Source organism: Pseudogymnoascus destructans (genome assembly GCF_001641265.1).
Source record: "Pseudogymnoascus destructans isolate 20631-21 unplaced genomic scaffold scaffold_1, whole genome shotgun sequence".
Lineage (NCBI taxonomy): Eukaryota > Fungi > Ascomycota > Leotiomycetes > Thelebolales > Thelebolaceae > Pseudogymnoascus > Pseudogymnoascus destructans.
Window position 1 is genome coordinate 1749317 of NW_020167520.1, and position 15566 is coordinate 1764882.

The 15566-nt window shown below is 52.8% G+C and overlaps 7 protein-coding genes across 7 annotated transcripts; 3 read left to right on the forward strand and 4 right to left on the reverse strand.

Moving 5' to 3' along the window:
* Positions 1–25: 25 nt before the first annotated feature.
* VC83_00436 (uncharacterized protein) lies at positions 26–3839 on the reverse strand. Its single transcript, XM_024464129.1, has 6 exons — positions 3719–3839; positions 3433–3659; positions 3094–3386; positions 1489–3048; positions 1055–1444; positions 26–1010 (listed from the first exon to the last, which is right to left on the reverse strand). Exons 1-6 carry the CDS (start codon positions 3773–3775, stop codon positions 31–33), a joined length of 3507 nt encoding a protein of 1168 aa, XP_024328437.1. The 5' UTR covers positions 3776–3839; the 3' UTR covers positions 26–30.
* Positions 3840–6242, forward strand: VC83_00437 (uncharacterized protein). The gene is made up of 5 exons (XM_024464130.1): positions 3840–4675; positions 4720–4725; positions 4772–5105; positions 5153–5373; positions 5420–6242. Exons 1-5 carry the CDS (start codon positions 4439–4441, stop codon positions 6068–6070), a joined length of 1449 nt encoding a protein of 482 aa, XP_024328438.1. The 5' UTR covers positions 3840–4438; the 3' UTR covers positions 6071–6242.
* Positions 6243–6318: 76 nt separating this feature from the next.
* Positions 6319–6717, reverse strand: VC83_00438 (uncharacterized protein; the record flags this gene model as incomplete). Its single annotated transcript, XM_024464131.1, has 3 exons — positions 6319–6348; positions 6396–6459; positions 6527–6717. 3 exons carry the CDS (start codon positions 6715–6717, stop codon positions 6319–6321), a joined length of 285 nt encoding a protein of 94 aa, XP_024328429.1.
* A 394-nt stretch (positions 6718–7111) lies between these two features.
* VC83_00439 (uncharacterized protein) lies at positions 7112–9215 on the reverse strand (the record flags this gene model as incomplete). The annotated part of the gene is made up of 2 exons (XM_024464132.1): positions 7112–8978; positions 9043–9215. 2 exons carry the CDS (start codon positions 9213–9215, stop codon positions 7112–7114), a joined length of 2040 nt encoding a protein of 679 aa, XP_024328430.1.
* A 294-nt stretch (positions 9216–9509) lies between these two features.
* VC83_00440 (uncharacterized protein) lies at positions 9510–10674 on the forward strand (the record flags this gene model as incomplete). The annotated part of the gene is made up of 3 exons (XM_024464133.1): positions 9510–9604; positions 9653–9899; positions 10486–10674. The coding sequence occupies 3 exons, from the start codon at positions 9510–9512 to the stop codon at positions 10672–10674; spliced, it is 531 nt and encodes a 176-aa protein (XP_024328665.1).
* A 1600-nt stretch (positions 10675–12274) lies between these two features.
* On the reverse strand, positions 12275–13351 carry VC83_00441 (uncharacterized protein; the record flags this gene model as incomplete). Its single annotated transcript, XM_024464134.1, has 1 exon — positions 12275–13351. The coding sequence occupies one exon, from the start codon at positions 13349–13351 to the stop codon at positions 12275–12277; it is 1077 nt and encodes a 358-aa protein (XP_024328274.1).
* Positions 13352–13609: 258 nt separating this feature from the next.
* Positions 13610–15498, forward strand: ALG11 (asparagine-linked glycosylation protein; the record flags this gene model as incomplete). The annotated part of the gene is made up of 3 exons (XM_024464135.1): positions 13610–14180; positions 14229–15213; positions 15266–15498. Exons 1-3 carry the CDS (start codon positions 13713–13715, stop codon positions 15496–15498), a joined length of 1686 nt encoding a protein of 561 aa, XP_024328667.1. The 5' UTR covers positions 13610–13712.
* Between the last annotated feature and the right edge of the window lie 68 nt (positions 15499–15566).

Genomic DNA, 15566 nt, shown 5'->3' on the forward strand with positions numbered 1-15566 from the left:
TCAAAGTTAAAGTAAAATAGCATTATCCTATTAATATCTCATCCTCTTTCTTACCACAGGACTCTCTGCATCAAAATCAACCCGTATCTTCACATTCACCCCCCTATTCTTCGCCTGTAGCCAACCCTTCTTCTTCTCCTCCAACCAACTCAACTGATCTGTAATTTTTATTATCCCCTTCGAGTGCTCCACTTCCTGCTTGCTCACCCCCGCTGGATCCGCTGGAATCCACAGCATCGTGTCGTTGATATTATTCATTGACGGCTGCAAATACGCCTCCCTAAGCAACTCTGGCGTATAATCTGGATCTGGCAGATCCGTCGGAATATTCTCCCGCAACGCATTAAAATCGTGGAACACCTCCGGATGAAGCCACTTCAGAAGGAAGTTCGGCTTCGGATTCGTACCATCCGGGGAGATCCAAGCAGTCCAAAAGTCAATACTCTGAAAGAACGACGAGACCGACCCGGCCCTCGCGGAAAGCTTCTCTTGCATGGACGACGACAAAAAGCGCAGGGCAACCTTGGAATACCCCTTCGTTCCCTCAACTGCACGCGTCCCCAACTCCTCATGCGTGACGCCATTCGGATCACCCGGATCAAAATCGGAGTCGTATTGGGTCTCTAGATCCTCAACAATTATCGGAGCCTCCTCCTCCTCAAGATCATCATACAGCCCCTGCACCGAAAGAGATCGCGGTAAATTATACAGCAACGGCCCTAGCGCATCATTCAGAGATATCTGAACCAAAAAGGTAAAAATGGCAAGCATGAGCATCATCAGAAGCGGTCCAAATGCGGCTTGGATGCCAAAAAGCCCGATAAGACATATCTCGGCGAGATACACCCCCGTGAGAATCTGCATCAAGGCGTGGGGATATAGCAGCCCACGCGTATCGACTTCCGACGAGTAGACGTACAGCAGGTTGTAGTGATACACCTTGTGGACGAGGTAGAAACACATGGCGCCGAACGCGAGTATTATAGGGGCAATGCACGAATAGCTTATTACTGCGGGGGGTTAGCTTTGAAAAGACAACAGACAAGAGACTAACCAATTACACCCATATTGGCAAACAATGGGAAGTCACTTCCCCAATGGATCCTCTTCAGACGGTGCCACCTAGTCGATATCATCCTCGGAGTCTTTCCGTTCGCAAACACCGCTCGATGAAGCGAAGGCAGATGCACAATCCTCGTTGTGCTCATAGCCAGGCCTTGCAGAATGAGGTACGACACGTAAAAGTTGGAGGCTTTGGGAAGACTCTCGGACAGGAGATTTCGAACCGACAGCGGGTCCTCGAGTATTTTCGTGAGGGAGGCCGATATGGCCGCAGTGAGGGTCGTTACAAGGAAGACTTGGACGACTTGGAAGATGAAATATGACTTTAGAACAAACAGTTCAATCATAGACAGCGAAGGCACGCCAGATTGTCTCGCGATAGCTAAAAATGTTAGCACAGTCCAAAAAACAAAGACGACGACTAACCTCTCAAAATCATCGGCACAGTAGCCATCAACAATGACAACGCCACCGCAGGGAGAAGGCCAGTGATAAGGCCAAGAATTGGTTTCGGCAATTTTCCAATCCATTTGAGGAAAGGAACATTCTCCGTCAAGAAGTCAATCTTGGTTATCAATCCAACCCCCGCTGCTGGAAGGGACCAGAACACCACCATAACCGCGACCACTGCTGTCGCCATGAAACTTCGCATAATCCGCTCCCACCACTTCATGCGCAAAGTCGACCAAACGATTTCCTCCGGTCGGATCCCGTTTATATGCGGCGTCATATGGAATGGGCGGTGATGTGGCAATGTCTGATACGCGCTCTGGGCGTTTACGAGGGTATCAAACTCGACAAAGGCAGCAGGCATACGTCTGGCATCCCCATTGCGATGCTTTCGTCGCAATTTATATATCCTAGGCGCCAGCGCTTTCAGCCTGTTCCGCGTCCATTTGATCGTGTCGACTCGGCGCCCATAGTTTGCCAATGGGCGATGGTGTGGTCGCCAGTGGGCGGGTATCCATTGTGCTGCAACGGACCCCCTGACATTAGGAATGCCGCGTTGGATGCCCCATTTCAACTCTGGCCAATCGGAGTTGGGTGAGTCCAGGTTTGGGGTTTGGCTTTGGGTTATGGTGATGGAGGATGTCTCGTTCTTTGAGTCTTTGGTAATGCTCTTCACCATAGTTACTCCATTGGTTGAGGCTGACGAAGGCGACACGAGAGTTGTTCCGGTAAAATCTGAAGCAGGCGATACAACAGTTGCATCTGTGAGGCCTAAAGGGGATGCCAGGGTTGAATCTGTCAGGCCTGATGGGGACGCGACAGTTCCACTGTTCAGATTGGAAGATGATAACGCGACATTGGCCAAGTCCGAAGCCGACGCAATGCTTGCTCCACGCGTCAACTTAGGCGACGCACCACTGGTTAATCCTGCAGGCGACGAGGCTCCACCAGTCAACTCCGGAGACGCGAGAGTTGCATCCACCGATTCCAAAGGCGACGGACCAGAAGCAGACGTAGACCCAACAGTCAACTCTGTCGCACCCGCCCCCTCCCCTATCAGCTCAGGTGACGCCACAGCCGCTCGATCAGCCAACTCAAAAGCCGACGTAGCTCCACCAGCAAAATTCAAAGGCAGCGTGGACACATCTTTCTCCGGAGTTTCCTCCCCCTTCGAATCAAACTCACTTGCAGGAGTATTCGCCTCAATATCAGACTTGCCATTCCTCATCACCTTATTCCGCTCCACATTAGCCAACCGGATCAGTTCAATCTCGGCATCCTCTAGTCGCAAAGCTGTCTGATTCCTCTCCTTCACCAAATCATCCAGGTCGCCGCTATAAGTCGGTATCCAAACATTTTTAACCGAATCTCCAAAAAGCTTCTTCAGCCTCGCCTCGTCGCGAAATCGCTCAGGGAGGCAGGTAAACAACACGGTCCTTGAAGAAAGGCGCTTTGCATAGTATGGCGATAAAAGATACGCTTGCCGCAGGTTAATGTAATACACGCATTCCCGAGAGATCATGTACAGGATGAACCCTATTAAACGTCAGTCACAACCCCACACGCCCTCAGACAACCTACCAAAGAAGATCCACGCCAAAAATGCGTGAACAAAGTACCATGACGGCTTCTTGACATTGCCAAACGTCAATGCATCCAACTGAGACCCACCTGCGCCGCCCAGAATATGCAACGGGAAAAGAACTGGCCACGTGATGCAGGCCCCAACGATGCAGATCACGCAGAGGATCCTGAGGAAGCGCAGGAATAAGAATCCATCAATTGACGATTTGTGCAAGACGTCCAGATCCGGGGTCTTGAAGAGCGGCTTGAACCAGTTAAACCATCCGGTTGGTAGTTTTTTGGGGCGTTCACTGCGCTTTATTAGAACGCGTCTCTCATATCTGCCATGACACTTACTGAGGCTCCAGACTGCTGAGAATCGACCTGGGGGAATAGACACGAGGGTAGCGTGTTCGGCAGCCCCAGAATATCAGCAAACACACAACCGCGTAGACAATAACCGGGACGAGGGTGGCCAACAGCCCCGGAATGGAGGACGTATTAGTTCCCTTGGTGGCATTTGATAATGTCCCACCGCTGGTCGAGCCATTCCTCGCTGATCCTACCCTTGGATCGCTGTTCTCCTAAAAAGGGGGGTTAGCGGTCGCTTTGGCCTCGGCACAGCCTGGGGGTGGAGGCTCACGGCTTCGCGTTTGAGGTCGATGTGCAAAGCAAGAGCATCGACTATTAAAGCCGCCATATTCCAAGTGTATCGCGCATCGTTCAAATGTAAATGCGCTGATGAACGTTCAACGTCGTGCAAACCGTTGACATGTTGTTTTCCTATTGCGTCACGTGATGTCGGTTAGATTATGTGGCATCGATCCCTGCACCCTTGGACGGACCCCTGTAAAAAACGAAAAGCTGGGAGCTGAAGGCTGCCAGTCTTGCACCGTCGATCTGCTCTCTCCCATTAATAGCGTCTTGCGATGTGGGACGAAAATGGAATTGTCACGTGATATCATAAAATAATATCAGAGTCTCCCATTTTGGCAGGAAAGGCCGAATGCGTAGTAGGTATTATCATGTCCCACATCCCACTTACTAATACTCCCATGCTGCTTCGTCAGGTTGCCGGCGATGGAGATCTAGATGTGCACCTCCTAGACCAAAAGCATTACAATGCCTCCTGCTTCGTCAGACGTGTAGCGACGCGACATCTAGATCCTGTACAGCTGCACCTGCACAGCTTCGGAAATGTGTTGCCTTAGATCACCTAATCACCTGACCGAGATTTGTAGGACTCGGGCCAACAGGCAACGCCGACGTCATATCCGCCGTTGCTACGTAGCTTGCACCACCACCACAACCATCCAGACCATTCAAAGCCCATTTATTACACATTTCTAATTAGTGCAGGAGAATGAGTTATATATATCATGCTGTCCCACGTTCCATCTCACGATCCATAGCACTTGGCAACGCTACAAAATTTAAACCAATTTATTCGGGGTCTATTTACTATCAGGAGCGGAATATCACAATGGCAACCTCGCGTAAGGTCCAACTTTTCCCTGAAGATGCGGCTGTCTTTAGTCTAGCCAAGCCGAGCCTAGAAAGTGCTCAAACGGCGAGCCGTATCTTGCAGGAAAATCACGAGGTAAATATTATCATCCGTTGAGGAGACAGGGCTGACGTGAATAGAAATATGTATGCCACCCAAAAGATGTCAATGTATTAAACTAATATGAAAAAGAACCTATTTTTTAACGAGCAAGGCTTCCATAACCACATCGTTCACCAAGTTCTAACCCTTTACGGTCTTGGAGCCCCTCCAGATGTGATAGAGGCGCATTACAAGGCGAACACGTCTTACCAGATGAAGCCAAAGCCACTGAGGGAAGAGAACGTGAAATCTATGAGTGAGCCCGAGGGATTCAAGAAGTTTCTCGGCAATACAAAGTACACGCATGACTATATCGAATTCTTCCAGCGGGAACTAGAGGCCAAGAGCGTAGAGGCAGTCCTCCAAGAGTATTTATTCTCCAGGTCCGAGCTTGCAGAGGATCTGCTTGCCAGATTATACGGCGGTATGTCTATCACTGTACTGGATACATGCCATTGCTCACTTCCGCAGGATTTCTCCACCCCTTAATTCATCTCGGCTTTGGTCTTGAATTTAAGCAGCCCGTCATTGTCGCCGAGGCTCTCGCAGAGGCTGCAGTCCACGACATATGGCTTAAACCATTCTTTATCGGTGCCGAAAAGTTAGCCAAAGAGAGCAAAACCTCCAAAACCCTCTCTCAACTCGTCGTAGATGTTGATTCGGATGAGAAGCTGAAGGCATCCCCTAGATGGGTATGTCTGTCCACCGTCCCCTTCGAAGCCCGTGCTAACATCGCAGGCTGACGGCAACAAAATCCGAGACGGGATCCTCAAACGCGCCCCGCAAGAAATGATCAACCATGCCTCAAAGTACCATGTGCCACTGGACCAGCTCGCTCAAAAGACGGCAGAAATGATGGATGCCACCATCTTCTACACGGCAGCAGCGCAGCACCCGCCAAAGGTGATCAAAATAGACTTCTTCTTTATGCACTGCGTGAATTCGTCCATCTTCTGGCCGACATTCAACGCACTCTCCTGGATAAGCGACGAGAACAAATGCCGCTTACTAGAATGGAAAGGACGTCTGGACCTGGCAATGTATGTCTCTCGTGGCACGCCGCCTTTGTTGAAGGAGGAAATTGAGGCCTATACTACGGAAACCGGCAAGGATGTGACTTGGGATCAGTTGGGGGAGAGGCTATACAAGATTAAAAACGATGACGGACATGCAGTGAAGCTTCTGAGGGCACTCGGGACTGCAGAGCAGGTGTGCAAGGGGCTCGAAGGCGGGAAAGTGCGAAAGGGGCAGTGGCTAGGAATTGGAAGGATGGTGGTGGACAGCGTTGAGGCTGTGCAGGGATCTGACCAGAGCCCATGGGCGAGAAGTGTGGGCTTTGATAAAGCCTGGGATGATGTGAAGGAAAGGCCAGCAAAGTCTACCCTGTGAGGATGGGTATTTCATTAGAAATAGCGGCCTGAATATAAGTAATTACGAAGGTGTTCACGCCGATACAGCTATGGATGATACAATGAATTGAGCACGTTCGGCTGTGAATCAACGATAAGGTTCTACATTATCAGACAATATATGGTCACGTTCGGAAGTATATTATGATGGAAACCATATATTGTCTGATAATGTAGAACCTTATCGTTGATTCACGACCCATCGTCCCACCTGACCCTTGGAACCGTCTAGTTAAACAGCTCGACAGCATCAAAGATCTGAAGGCATTAGTATCATATTCAAGCATACGGGTGACTATACTTACGACATTAGGCTGCAAGTAGGTATCCCCACTGCTGCCGGACGCAACATCAATGGTGATGATGTTGCTTCCAGATGTGAGAGTCCCCGCAGGAATCGTCACATTATAGACCTCTCCAAATTCACGATACGCACCCCTGGTGACGGCTGTCGATCTTCTTAAGAGCTGCTGGTGTGGCTCCTTGCCAGCTGTTGACCTTCGCTACCGGCCTGGCTCCTGCGAACGACAACGTCGTTCCAATGCGGATAGTTGTAGTACCACTTGGCGCAGAAGAAAGGGTGAACTTGATCGTCGCGGGAGTGTTGACCGACTTGAACAGCGCCATTGGGAAGTCGCTGAAGGCACTGCTGCCAACCGTGTACGTTTCAATGCGTTATGGGGTCACAAGATGATATATTCTTCCATCTGCTCTGCGTGGCTCTTGGGGGTAACCCGTTCGCGGTGAGGTTAATCTTGCAATGCAAGATGGAAAGTTTGGAAGGGTTCCCCGCAATGAGGAGAACGTGGCCGGTATATTTCTTCGGCATCGGTCCATCGAATACCGATTTCAGTTGAGCATCAGTTGACCTGCGGTGAAATCTTCAAACTTAAGCATCCCGGCATATCATCGGCATTGGAGCGCCTGCCCCAAAAGACTCGGATTAACTGAGGTAAAATATCGAATATAAGCCTTTTATGACAGCTACATGATTCCAGGTTCTCCATCTGCCCGACATAGTTCAACATTGCCGACTTCCATTATGTCGCCCCTGGATCTTGCCAACCACCTTCTTCACTGCCGACCTCGCACGCTCTACAAAACTAATCGGGACAACAGCACGCTCGAGCTCGCGATCGTCGACCTGGATCCGCTTGCCCGCCGTTCTCCTCGATGGGTCCGTATCGTCAAGCCACCCGATGATGTCATCGATGCCGCGTAGGACCCAAGGATGACGTTTCACTTCTCGCAACTTGATGCGCTCGGCCGGATCCTTCACCAGCATCCGGCGCAGGAGGTCGAACAGTTCGTCGTCGATATCCTCCATCACCAACTCTCCATCCGCCCTGTAATCACCTTCCTTGATCTTATGGTCGGGGTCTGGGGTTCCAGGGTCAACAGCCTTGAGCCGCCGCCTGGGTATATATACATCTTGCTGTGCAATAGCTCTGAACAACTGGTATTCGTCTTCGGCCAGGAAGGGGATCCTGGCAAATATAAGACAGTAGAGGGTCACGCCCAGCGACCAGATATCGATCTGGTCGTTGATCCTGGGCTGTGGGGTATCGAGGTCTGTATAGCATAGCTCTGGGGCGAAGAAGGCTGGCGTGCCAACTGTCTTTGATAGCTCAACGTCGTCATCAAACTCAGTCTCATCAGACTCGGAGGCATTATCTCCTTGCTCGCCATCCCTCGTTGGCCTGCCAAAGAAGGAGACGCCAAAGTCGGATATCTTGACCCGATGCTCTTTTGTCCACAGTAGATTCGCCGGCTTGATGTCGCGGTGGACGATGCCTTCATAGTGTAGATATTCCAAGCCCAACACTGTATCTCGAAAGGTTGATCTCGCCTGGTCCATTGTGAAGCATGGGACGTAAGAGAAGTCCTCATCAAACAAGTCATTGCGGGTGACATCGTCGACCGAGGACATGTGCGAAATGATACTGTCGGCCATGCTGGGCGACCTTCCACGGTTCAGGAGCGCATCATCTCGCAGAGTGAGGGGATTGGCGCTGCTAAATCCTCCTGTAGCAGATGACAGAGTGGACGGGGTTGACGGCAGAGGGCATGGCTCGTCGTCTTCATTGTCGCTGTCGATCGGCCCAATGTCCAGGTACGTCGGTGCCATGGTTCGATGCGCCGTAGAGCTTGTACGCGACGGCGTGCAGGACGCCGCATCCGAGGCCGGATTCGAGTTGGGGTTCGAGCGGACGAGCGAGGTGTGCGACACGTGTGACGTGTGCGACACGTGTGACGTGTGCGACTGGAAGGACCGCGGGATGAAGAGCGATTCGTGCGTCGGTACGCGAGAGAGCGGCGTCACATCGTCAAACTCGTCCTCGTCATCTCCATGCTCCAAGCTCCAAAAGTCGGCCGACGAGTGCGTCTGGTTGGCCAACTTTGCCCGCTGTGCATCCTTGCGGATCCTGCGCCGTTCGAGCATCTTGAAGAGCCTCTCCTCGTCGCCGCCGTCCTCGCAGCGCAGCTCCCTCTCTATCCGTCTCCGTTCGAACGCGCAAATCTGCGATGTGCCCTTGCGCCTCCATTTAATCTCTCCGAGCTCGACGTACTCGAGGATCATGTAGATCTTCTTGTAGTCGGGGTCGTCTATCACCTCGTACAGGCCCACGATGTCGGGGTGTCGTATCTTCTTGAGGATGGCAATCTCCCTCTTCGTCTTCGTCTCCGGCGAGGAGCTGACGCGGGTGAGCCGGCGCTTCTTCGAGTATCGCTGGATGATCTTGATGGCGACCTTCTCGTCGGTCTCGATGTTCCTGGCCAGCTTCACCTTGCCGTGCATGCCGCGGCCGATTTCTCCAAGGATCTCATACTGGTTGATGAGCTTCCGGCCGGTGATGTAGTCTTGTTCGATCGCGGCTTTGTGCGTCCTGTGCAGAGAGAACGTTAGAACATGCCAAGCTTTGATGGATATGATGTGCATGGGCGACTCACTCTCGAACCTTGTGCACCTGCAATGGGTGCAGGAACGGGCTACCGGCGGGCGTGCCAGACGACGAGGCCGGGTAGAGACGAGACGGGGAGCTGTGCGAGGGGCTGTAGAGCCCCGGGCTGGACATGGCTGAGGTGGCGGCCATGCCCTGAGTCTTTATAGGGTGGGGATTCATCCTGGCTGGTGAAGTTGCTCACTGCTGAAAACCAACATGGTGGTGCGCACATTCAGTGCATAGTCTCGCAGCTGAGTGGGTGGAGTGCGCGGGATGGGAGGAGGGCGGTGTATTGTGAGGATGGGATGGTAGTATCGAGTGTCAGATGAGTATCGTATAGTTTGAGTATAGTTTTTCGAGTATAGTTTGTCGAGTATTCAATGATTTTTGAGGAAATTGTGACGTTGAGAATGAGCACCGAGCAGCGGAGTGGGAGAAAAGTTGACGGTTTGTGAGTTCGTTGAGTGGGTTGGGATGAGTTGGGTTGAGAGGGTGGCGAGGGCGGCGAGGGGCGAGGCGGGGGTGGATAAGGCAGGGCGGGCGGTGAATGGCCAAAAGTGCGGAAGTGGGTTGGCAGAAAGATGGTGGGTGAGTGACCTGGTGAATTAATTTTGAAGTGACGGCGGCGAGAAGGGCGATGACGATGACGACGGCGGCGAGAAGGGCGAGGGCGGCGACGATGATGAGGGCGATGAGGATGACAATGAGGGCGATGAGGATGACAATGAGGGCGATAAAAATGACAATGAGGCGATGATGACAACGATGGCGATGAGGATGACAATGGGGGCGATGGGGATGACAATGAGGGCGATGAGGATGACAACGAGGTCTCCAGATGAGGAATTTCAAATAAAAAAGATGGTATAAGTAGAGGATGAATACGGAGTAGAACGAGACGGGACGATGATGTCGGTAAGATCGGAGCGGAGATCAGTGATCAGTACGGGTAAGAAGTACCGTGCAATACAATTTAGTACTTGAAGGAACTGCCGTGCCGTGCTGAGGAATACTCTGGCTGTTCTGTAAAATACTCTGTAGAGAAAATTAAACTACTAGAGCGAGCAGAAATGGCCCAAACGTGAAGGATATCTATAGTATATAGCAAATGGGATATAGCATCGATATACGGATTATGGAAGGATGATGTTCACCGCAAGACTCCCATCTCCCATACCCCATACCACATCCCCCCCTACCCCTAAAAGCGACGAGATGAAGCCGCCGTCGCTACTTGCCCGCCGCCCGCCCATCCATATCTACATATCCATGGTGCCCTATCTGCCATCTGCCCTGTCTCCCTGCCCCTCGTCCGCAGATTGAACCAATCCACGGTCCACGATAAGGAAGACGCTGGGGTTGTCATGCCGCACAGGTACCTGCTTGACCATGGCTGATGGCTGATGGCGATGGCTGATGGCTGATGTCTGATGTCTGATGTCTCATCCAGCAATCTCCCTGCTGTGCTCCCAAACATGTCCCGGCATGTTGGCATGAGGACGGTAAGATCGCTGCGAATCCCGTCCATACGGGGGCAGACGGAGGTGTCAGCGGCATCAGCGGCGTCCGTGGGTCAAGACACGGTGCCAGAGATATGCTCGCTCATAAAGGCAGAAGAGACTTGGTCCTTGATTTGTAAAGGGTGCTGGCAGCAACTATCGAGTATGGGAAGCCCGGCCGTTCTTCCCTTGCAACAGCCGCCAATATTAATATTACCACCCACAGCTGCCAGGTCACGGCGAATATCCCGCATCCAAGCTATGGCCCGGGCTGGACTGTGGCCTGGCCTCAACCATAAGGTAAAGTACACACGTGTGGTGGTGTTGTGTCGGCGCCAATATCCCATATTGCACAGCATCAGATTGCCCTGTCCTGAGCGACATCTTGACTCTCCCCCCCTCCCCCCTCCCCTCTCCCCCGCACCATGCCCGCTATATCCGCAACAAAGCGAACAAACGCCCATCAACCAACATCATCCAACACCCAACTTCGACAGTGACAGTGGCAGACGTGAGACAGACGTGAGGCAGATCTCACATCGACACGCACTATCGATGCTCGGCACCATCGGCGGCACGCTTACCTCGCCCCCCCAACTAAGCACATCCCAGTCAAAGTCAGACAAACCAAGACGAAACTGCCAGATAAACCAGCCTCTCCATGCCCAAGACAGACTTGCCAGCGATCCCGCACCATAGCGCTCTTTCTCCCAGCCGAGCGGCCATGTCAGGCCAAGGAAAGGTCCAAGCACCCTCCCCTCCCATGCCTACACGACCCAACTCTACTTCCCTTCCCTCCCCTTCCCGTCCGTCGCGCAGGGCCGGCGCGCGGATCACGACCGATTAATCCCCTGTGGCCGCCTCAGCCGCGGTCCCATCCCAAAAGTTGCACGACTTTTCGATCGGGTTTTGCGACGGGCGGCCGTGCGCGAGCGAGGCATCGCAGAGTACTTGTGCAGCTCCACTACGATAGCGACTCCGCTAGTCGATGGATGCAGACCTCCTGCGCGTCATCTCGCTAGGCCCGGCTGTCAGCTCCGGCGCAAGTCGAGGATGAGCGAGGCAGGGAGGCTGGAGAGTAGTGTGCCTCAGGTTGGCCCCAACTTCCAAGACCGAGGAACCGTCATGGTGGCTTAGGCATTGCTGCGCTTTCGGTTGGCCAGGGTATAGGTACACGCCGCTTTTGATGCCTTTCGTGGGAGCAGGGGAGGAAGTCGGGCTCTCTCTTTCTTGCCCCAGCTACATAATAGCATGTACACACCAAGGCCGTCCGTGTAGGGTACTTGGTATCGTGCTGCTGCTTCACTCCACAAGACGGACTTAAGACGGACCGACACTTGGTACTGTGTTCGGTGCCGTGTAACCCTCTTGAGCACTGTGTCCCGTTGATGGTTGATGGCGACGAACACATGGTTGCGACTGCACATAAGATGCCTATGCAGGCACTTCCGCGGAAACCAGGCCGTATTTGTGAGAGGGGCTACTCGTAGGTGTGCGAGGGAAGAGAAGGCCGAAGCTGTCTTGCATGGGCCTGTAATAAAATGTAGTATTTACAGTATGTCGTATTAATATGGTACAGTATAGACAGCTCTCCTCGTAGTCTCTCGGCGCCGTGATCTTGACGTCCATGGAGAACCCTCGACACGAAAAGCCTATGACAATGTGGCGTCTCCAACAACCATATATATGACTTATGATCGGCATCAGTGTGATAACCTATTGGCCAGGAAGACCAGCTCCTCAGAGCTTCGCGCCAGGAGCCTTCAGCTTCGCCGAGGAGGCATCCCTGACCTTCGTATCCCACTTCGACTTTCCAACACCTTCCATCAACTTGCTTCGCGGAGGTGTACACGGCATGACAGGGTTCTTCAGCGGCATGAACACGTCCAACAAATGCCCCTGCACAAAACTTACCAACATCGTGGAGATCCAATAGTACAATACTCCAGCGGGCAATGCTAGCGTCAGCGGTCCCGCCGCCAGAGCGAGAAGTTTCAGCATGTTCCGAAGTCTACGTTGGAAAGCAGAGGGTGTGCCCACTAGGGCTGCGGCGCCCGTGAAGTAGTGCGAAGGCACGAGGTGAAGGAGCATTGTGGCGGATAGCGCGAAGGGGAGGATGAGGAGTGGATCTGCAGCGCTGAGGTCGACAAACCACAGAGGCCCTTCGGTTGTCATCGAAGGTTCTATCCGGGTGAGCGCAGTGGCAATGCCTGTGTTCGCGGTTGCACCAGACGCAGTTTCAGCAGCGCCTTCCGTCGCAGAAGGCACGGAGCTGAAAAGCAGGCGTAACAGTCCCTGACCCGCTCCAGCCAACCGTCGGATTGACTCGATGATTATGAGGAAGAATGGAAGTTGTAGCGCGGGTGCGATGAACAGCTTGTAGCGTTGGCAGGAGAAGGCCCTGTATATTTCCATTGTCTTGCGTGCGGCCAGCACTTTCATATTGGAGGTTCCCTTGGATAGGTCAACATTGCGCCCCAGTGCCCCTCGCCATGCTGTAATGAGAGGCGTAAGGCTCCTTTGCTTCGCTATTATGCGGCGCGACCATATCGTCAGCGGGAGAAAGGCAAGGCGGACTGCGACGGCAGCAAACGGGATGGCGGCCCACCAAGGGAGAACATGGTGGATTCCGAGGAAGGCGTTGTGAGTAGCGTCGATGACGGGGTCCAGGATTGTATATTTCTGATGGGGCGTAGCATGGAAAGAGCGTGAGGCGGCAGAGGGGAAGCAGGACAGGAACGGCTGTGGTTGTCGAGCATGTTGAAATGGTAGCCGCACTCCTTGAGAGAGTGGCCGTTGCACGAGATGCCGCGACATGAGGTTGGCTCCGAGTTTTGAGGCGTTCGGGGCCAATTGGCACGAAACCCTTTGCTAGATAGCTCTGACCATCAAGGCGTAATATGAGCCGAGAGCAGACTAACTTTGAAATAGCTGTGTCGATATCCAATCTATCGTTTGTCAATATGCATCGGGTCAAAATATCGCGGCGTCAGCCTTTCGGCACCGGGCCTTTCTTTAATTCGCCGAGAACACGAGCCCACGTGTGCTACTTGTCACGTCGCAACGTCCTCAGCCTTGCCATGCGCAAAAGCAAACATACATAGCTAATTCGGAGTTTCATCGTTCTGGGCCGTTTCCATGCTGATATAACACTTTCGTGCCACTTTATAAGGGCAGAATGATCCCTCTAGGCTGGCTCCTCGGCATCACTGCCTTGGTGACATTTGTGCCGGTAGGATTACTCCTCTACGGCCATGCGCTAGCCCAGATACTTGGAGAGGCCATAGGGTGGTACTTACTAAAGCGGACGGCCCCAAAGAGGGCAATCATTCTCAAAAAGGTTGCCGAAGACGAGGCGGCACTGGCAAAGGAGACGGCGCGCTGGAAGAAGGCCAAGGACGGCGATGAGGAGTGGGAGAGGGTCGAGAGCTATACTGTTGGCAACGCTGTGAACGGAGATGTCGCCGAGAAGGATTGGGAGGGGATCGTGGGCTTCCTACATCCATTCTGCAACGCGGGAGGAGGTGGCGAGAGAGTGCTGTGGGCAGCTGTGCGCGCGACGCAGCAGAGGTGGCCCAAGGCTACATGTGTGGTTTATACGGGCGACCACGATGTGACCAAGGAGAAGATGCTGGAGAGAGTTGAGGTACGTTGGCCTACGCTTTACAATTCACTGCTAATCAGTTGCGAGTAGAACCGATTCAATATCCAGCTCCATGCGCCAACTGTCACATTCCTCTACCTCACAACACGCCATCTGGTCCTAGCCTCGACATGGTCATTTGCAACCCTCTGCGGCCAGTCCTTGGGATCCTTGTTCATGGCCTACGACGCCTTCTCCCTATTAGTCCCGGATATCTTTGTCGACACTATGGGCTATGCATTCGCTCTTGGGCTATGCAAGCTGATGTTCCCAAAGATGCCTACAGGAGCATACGTCCACTACCCCACAATCTCCACAGACATGCTCGCCTCGCTCGACTCTACGGCCCCCAGCACACACGGCCTCAACGCCGGCAAGGGCACCGGCGCGAGGGGTGCAGCGAAGAAGGTTTACTGGGAGATCTTGGCCAAGGTCTACGGCTGGGTGGGGTCCTCGATTGACGTCGTCATGACGAACTCGACATGGACACAAGGTCATATCCGCTCTCTATGGGGCGGTTTCCGAGCTGAGCGTGGCGTCATGTCCGATATAGCAGTTGTGTACCCTCCCGTCGCAGTCGAAGAGCTTGAGAGCGAAATCGAAATCTCAGCAGAGAGTGAGAAGAAGAGGTCCAAGACGCTCTTGTACATCGCGCAGTTCCGGCCGGAGAAGAACCACACTTTGATCTTAAACTCGTTCGCCGAGTTCATGCGCACAAAGACGCCCGCCACCAAAGGCGCAAAGCTTGTCCTGGTCGGGAGTGTACGGGATGATTCCGACTCCAAGCGCGTGTATGAGCTGAGATTATTGGCCAACGAGCTCCAGATCAGAGATAGTGTCGAGTTTCATCTGGATGCCTCTTGGCCCGAGATATTAGAGTGGCTACGGAAGGCGTCTGTAGGTGTCAACGGAATGTGGAACGAGCACTTTGGCATCGGTGTTGTAGAATATCAGGCGGCGGGGTTGGTGGCGGTGGTACATAAGAGTGGCGGCCCGAAGATAGATATTGTTACAGAGGTGGAGGGGAAGCCTACTGGTGAGTTTTCCGAGAATGTCTTCTACTCTTGCAGTGATCTAACAGATATCAGGATTTCATGCGACAACTGCGACTGAATTTGCCGAAGGGTTCGAGAAGGCTCTTTCACTCAAGGATATACTTGACTGGCGTCGCACGGCACGGTTGTCTGCAAAGAGGTTTACAGAAGAGGAGTTTGCGAAGAGGTTCATCAAACAGATGGAGACGCTAGTCCTGCTGCAGGTTAACGGGCCAGGTCCTGGTAAGAAGATAGATACCCATTTTACCGAGGGATTCCAGATGTAGATTAGATATATCAAAGAAAGGCATGTATATTTTGTCATCTGCAGGAAATACACGTGAAACCTTGACAC

Excerpts from the sequence above, each read along its gene's own strand:
- VC83_00436 (XM_024464129.1), bottom strand. The coding sequence starts at position 3,775 with ATGGCGGCTTTAATAGTCGATGCTCTTGCTTTGCACATCGACCTCAAA. Across the intron at positions 3,660-3,718 it reads TCGACCTCAAACGCGAAGCC|GAGAACAGCGATCCAAGGGT; the intron begins GTGAGCCTCCAC and ends CCCCCTTTTTAG. Across the intron at positions 3,049-3,093 it reads TTTGGCGTGGATCTTCTTTG|GGTTCATCCTGTACATGATC; the intron begins GTAGGTTGTCTG and ends GACGTTTAATAG.
- VC83_00437 (XM_024464130.1), top strand. The coding sequence starts at position 4,439 with ATGAGTTATATATATCATGCTGTCCCACGTTCCATCTCACGATCCATA. Across the intron at positions 5,106-5,152 it reads GCTTGCCAGATTATACGGCG|GATTTCTCCACCCCTTAATT; the intron begins GTATGTCTATCA and ends TCACTTCCGCAG. Across the intron at positions 5,374-5,419 it reads TGAAGGCATCCCCTAGATGG|GCTGACGGCAACAAAATCCG; the intron begins GTATGTCTGTCC and ends CTAACATCGCAG.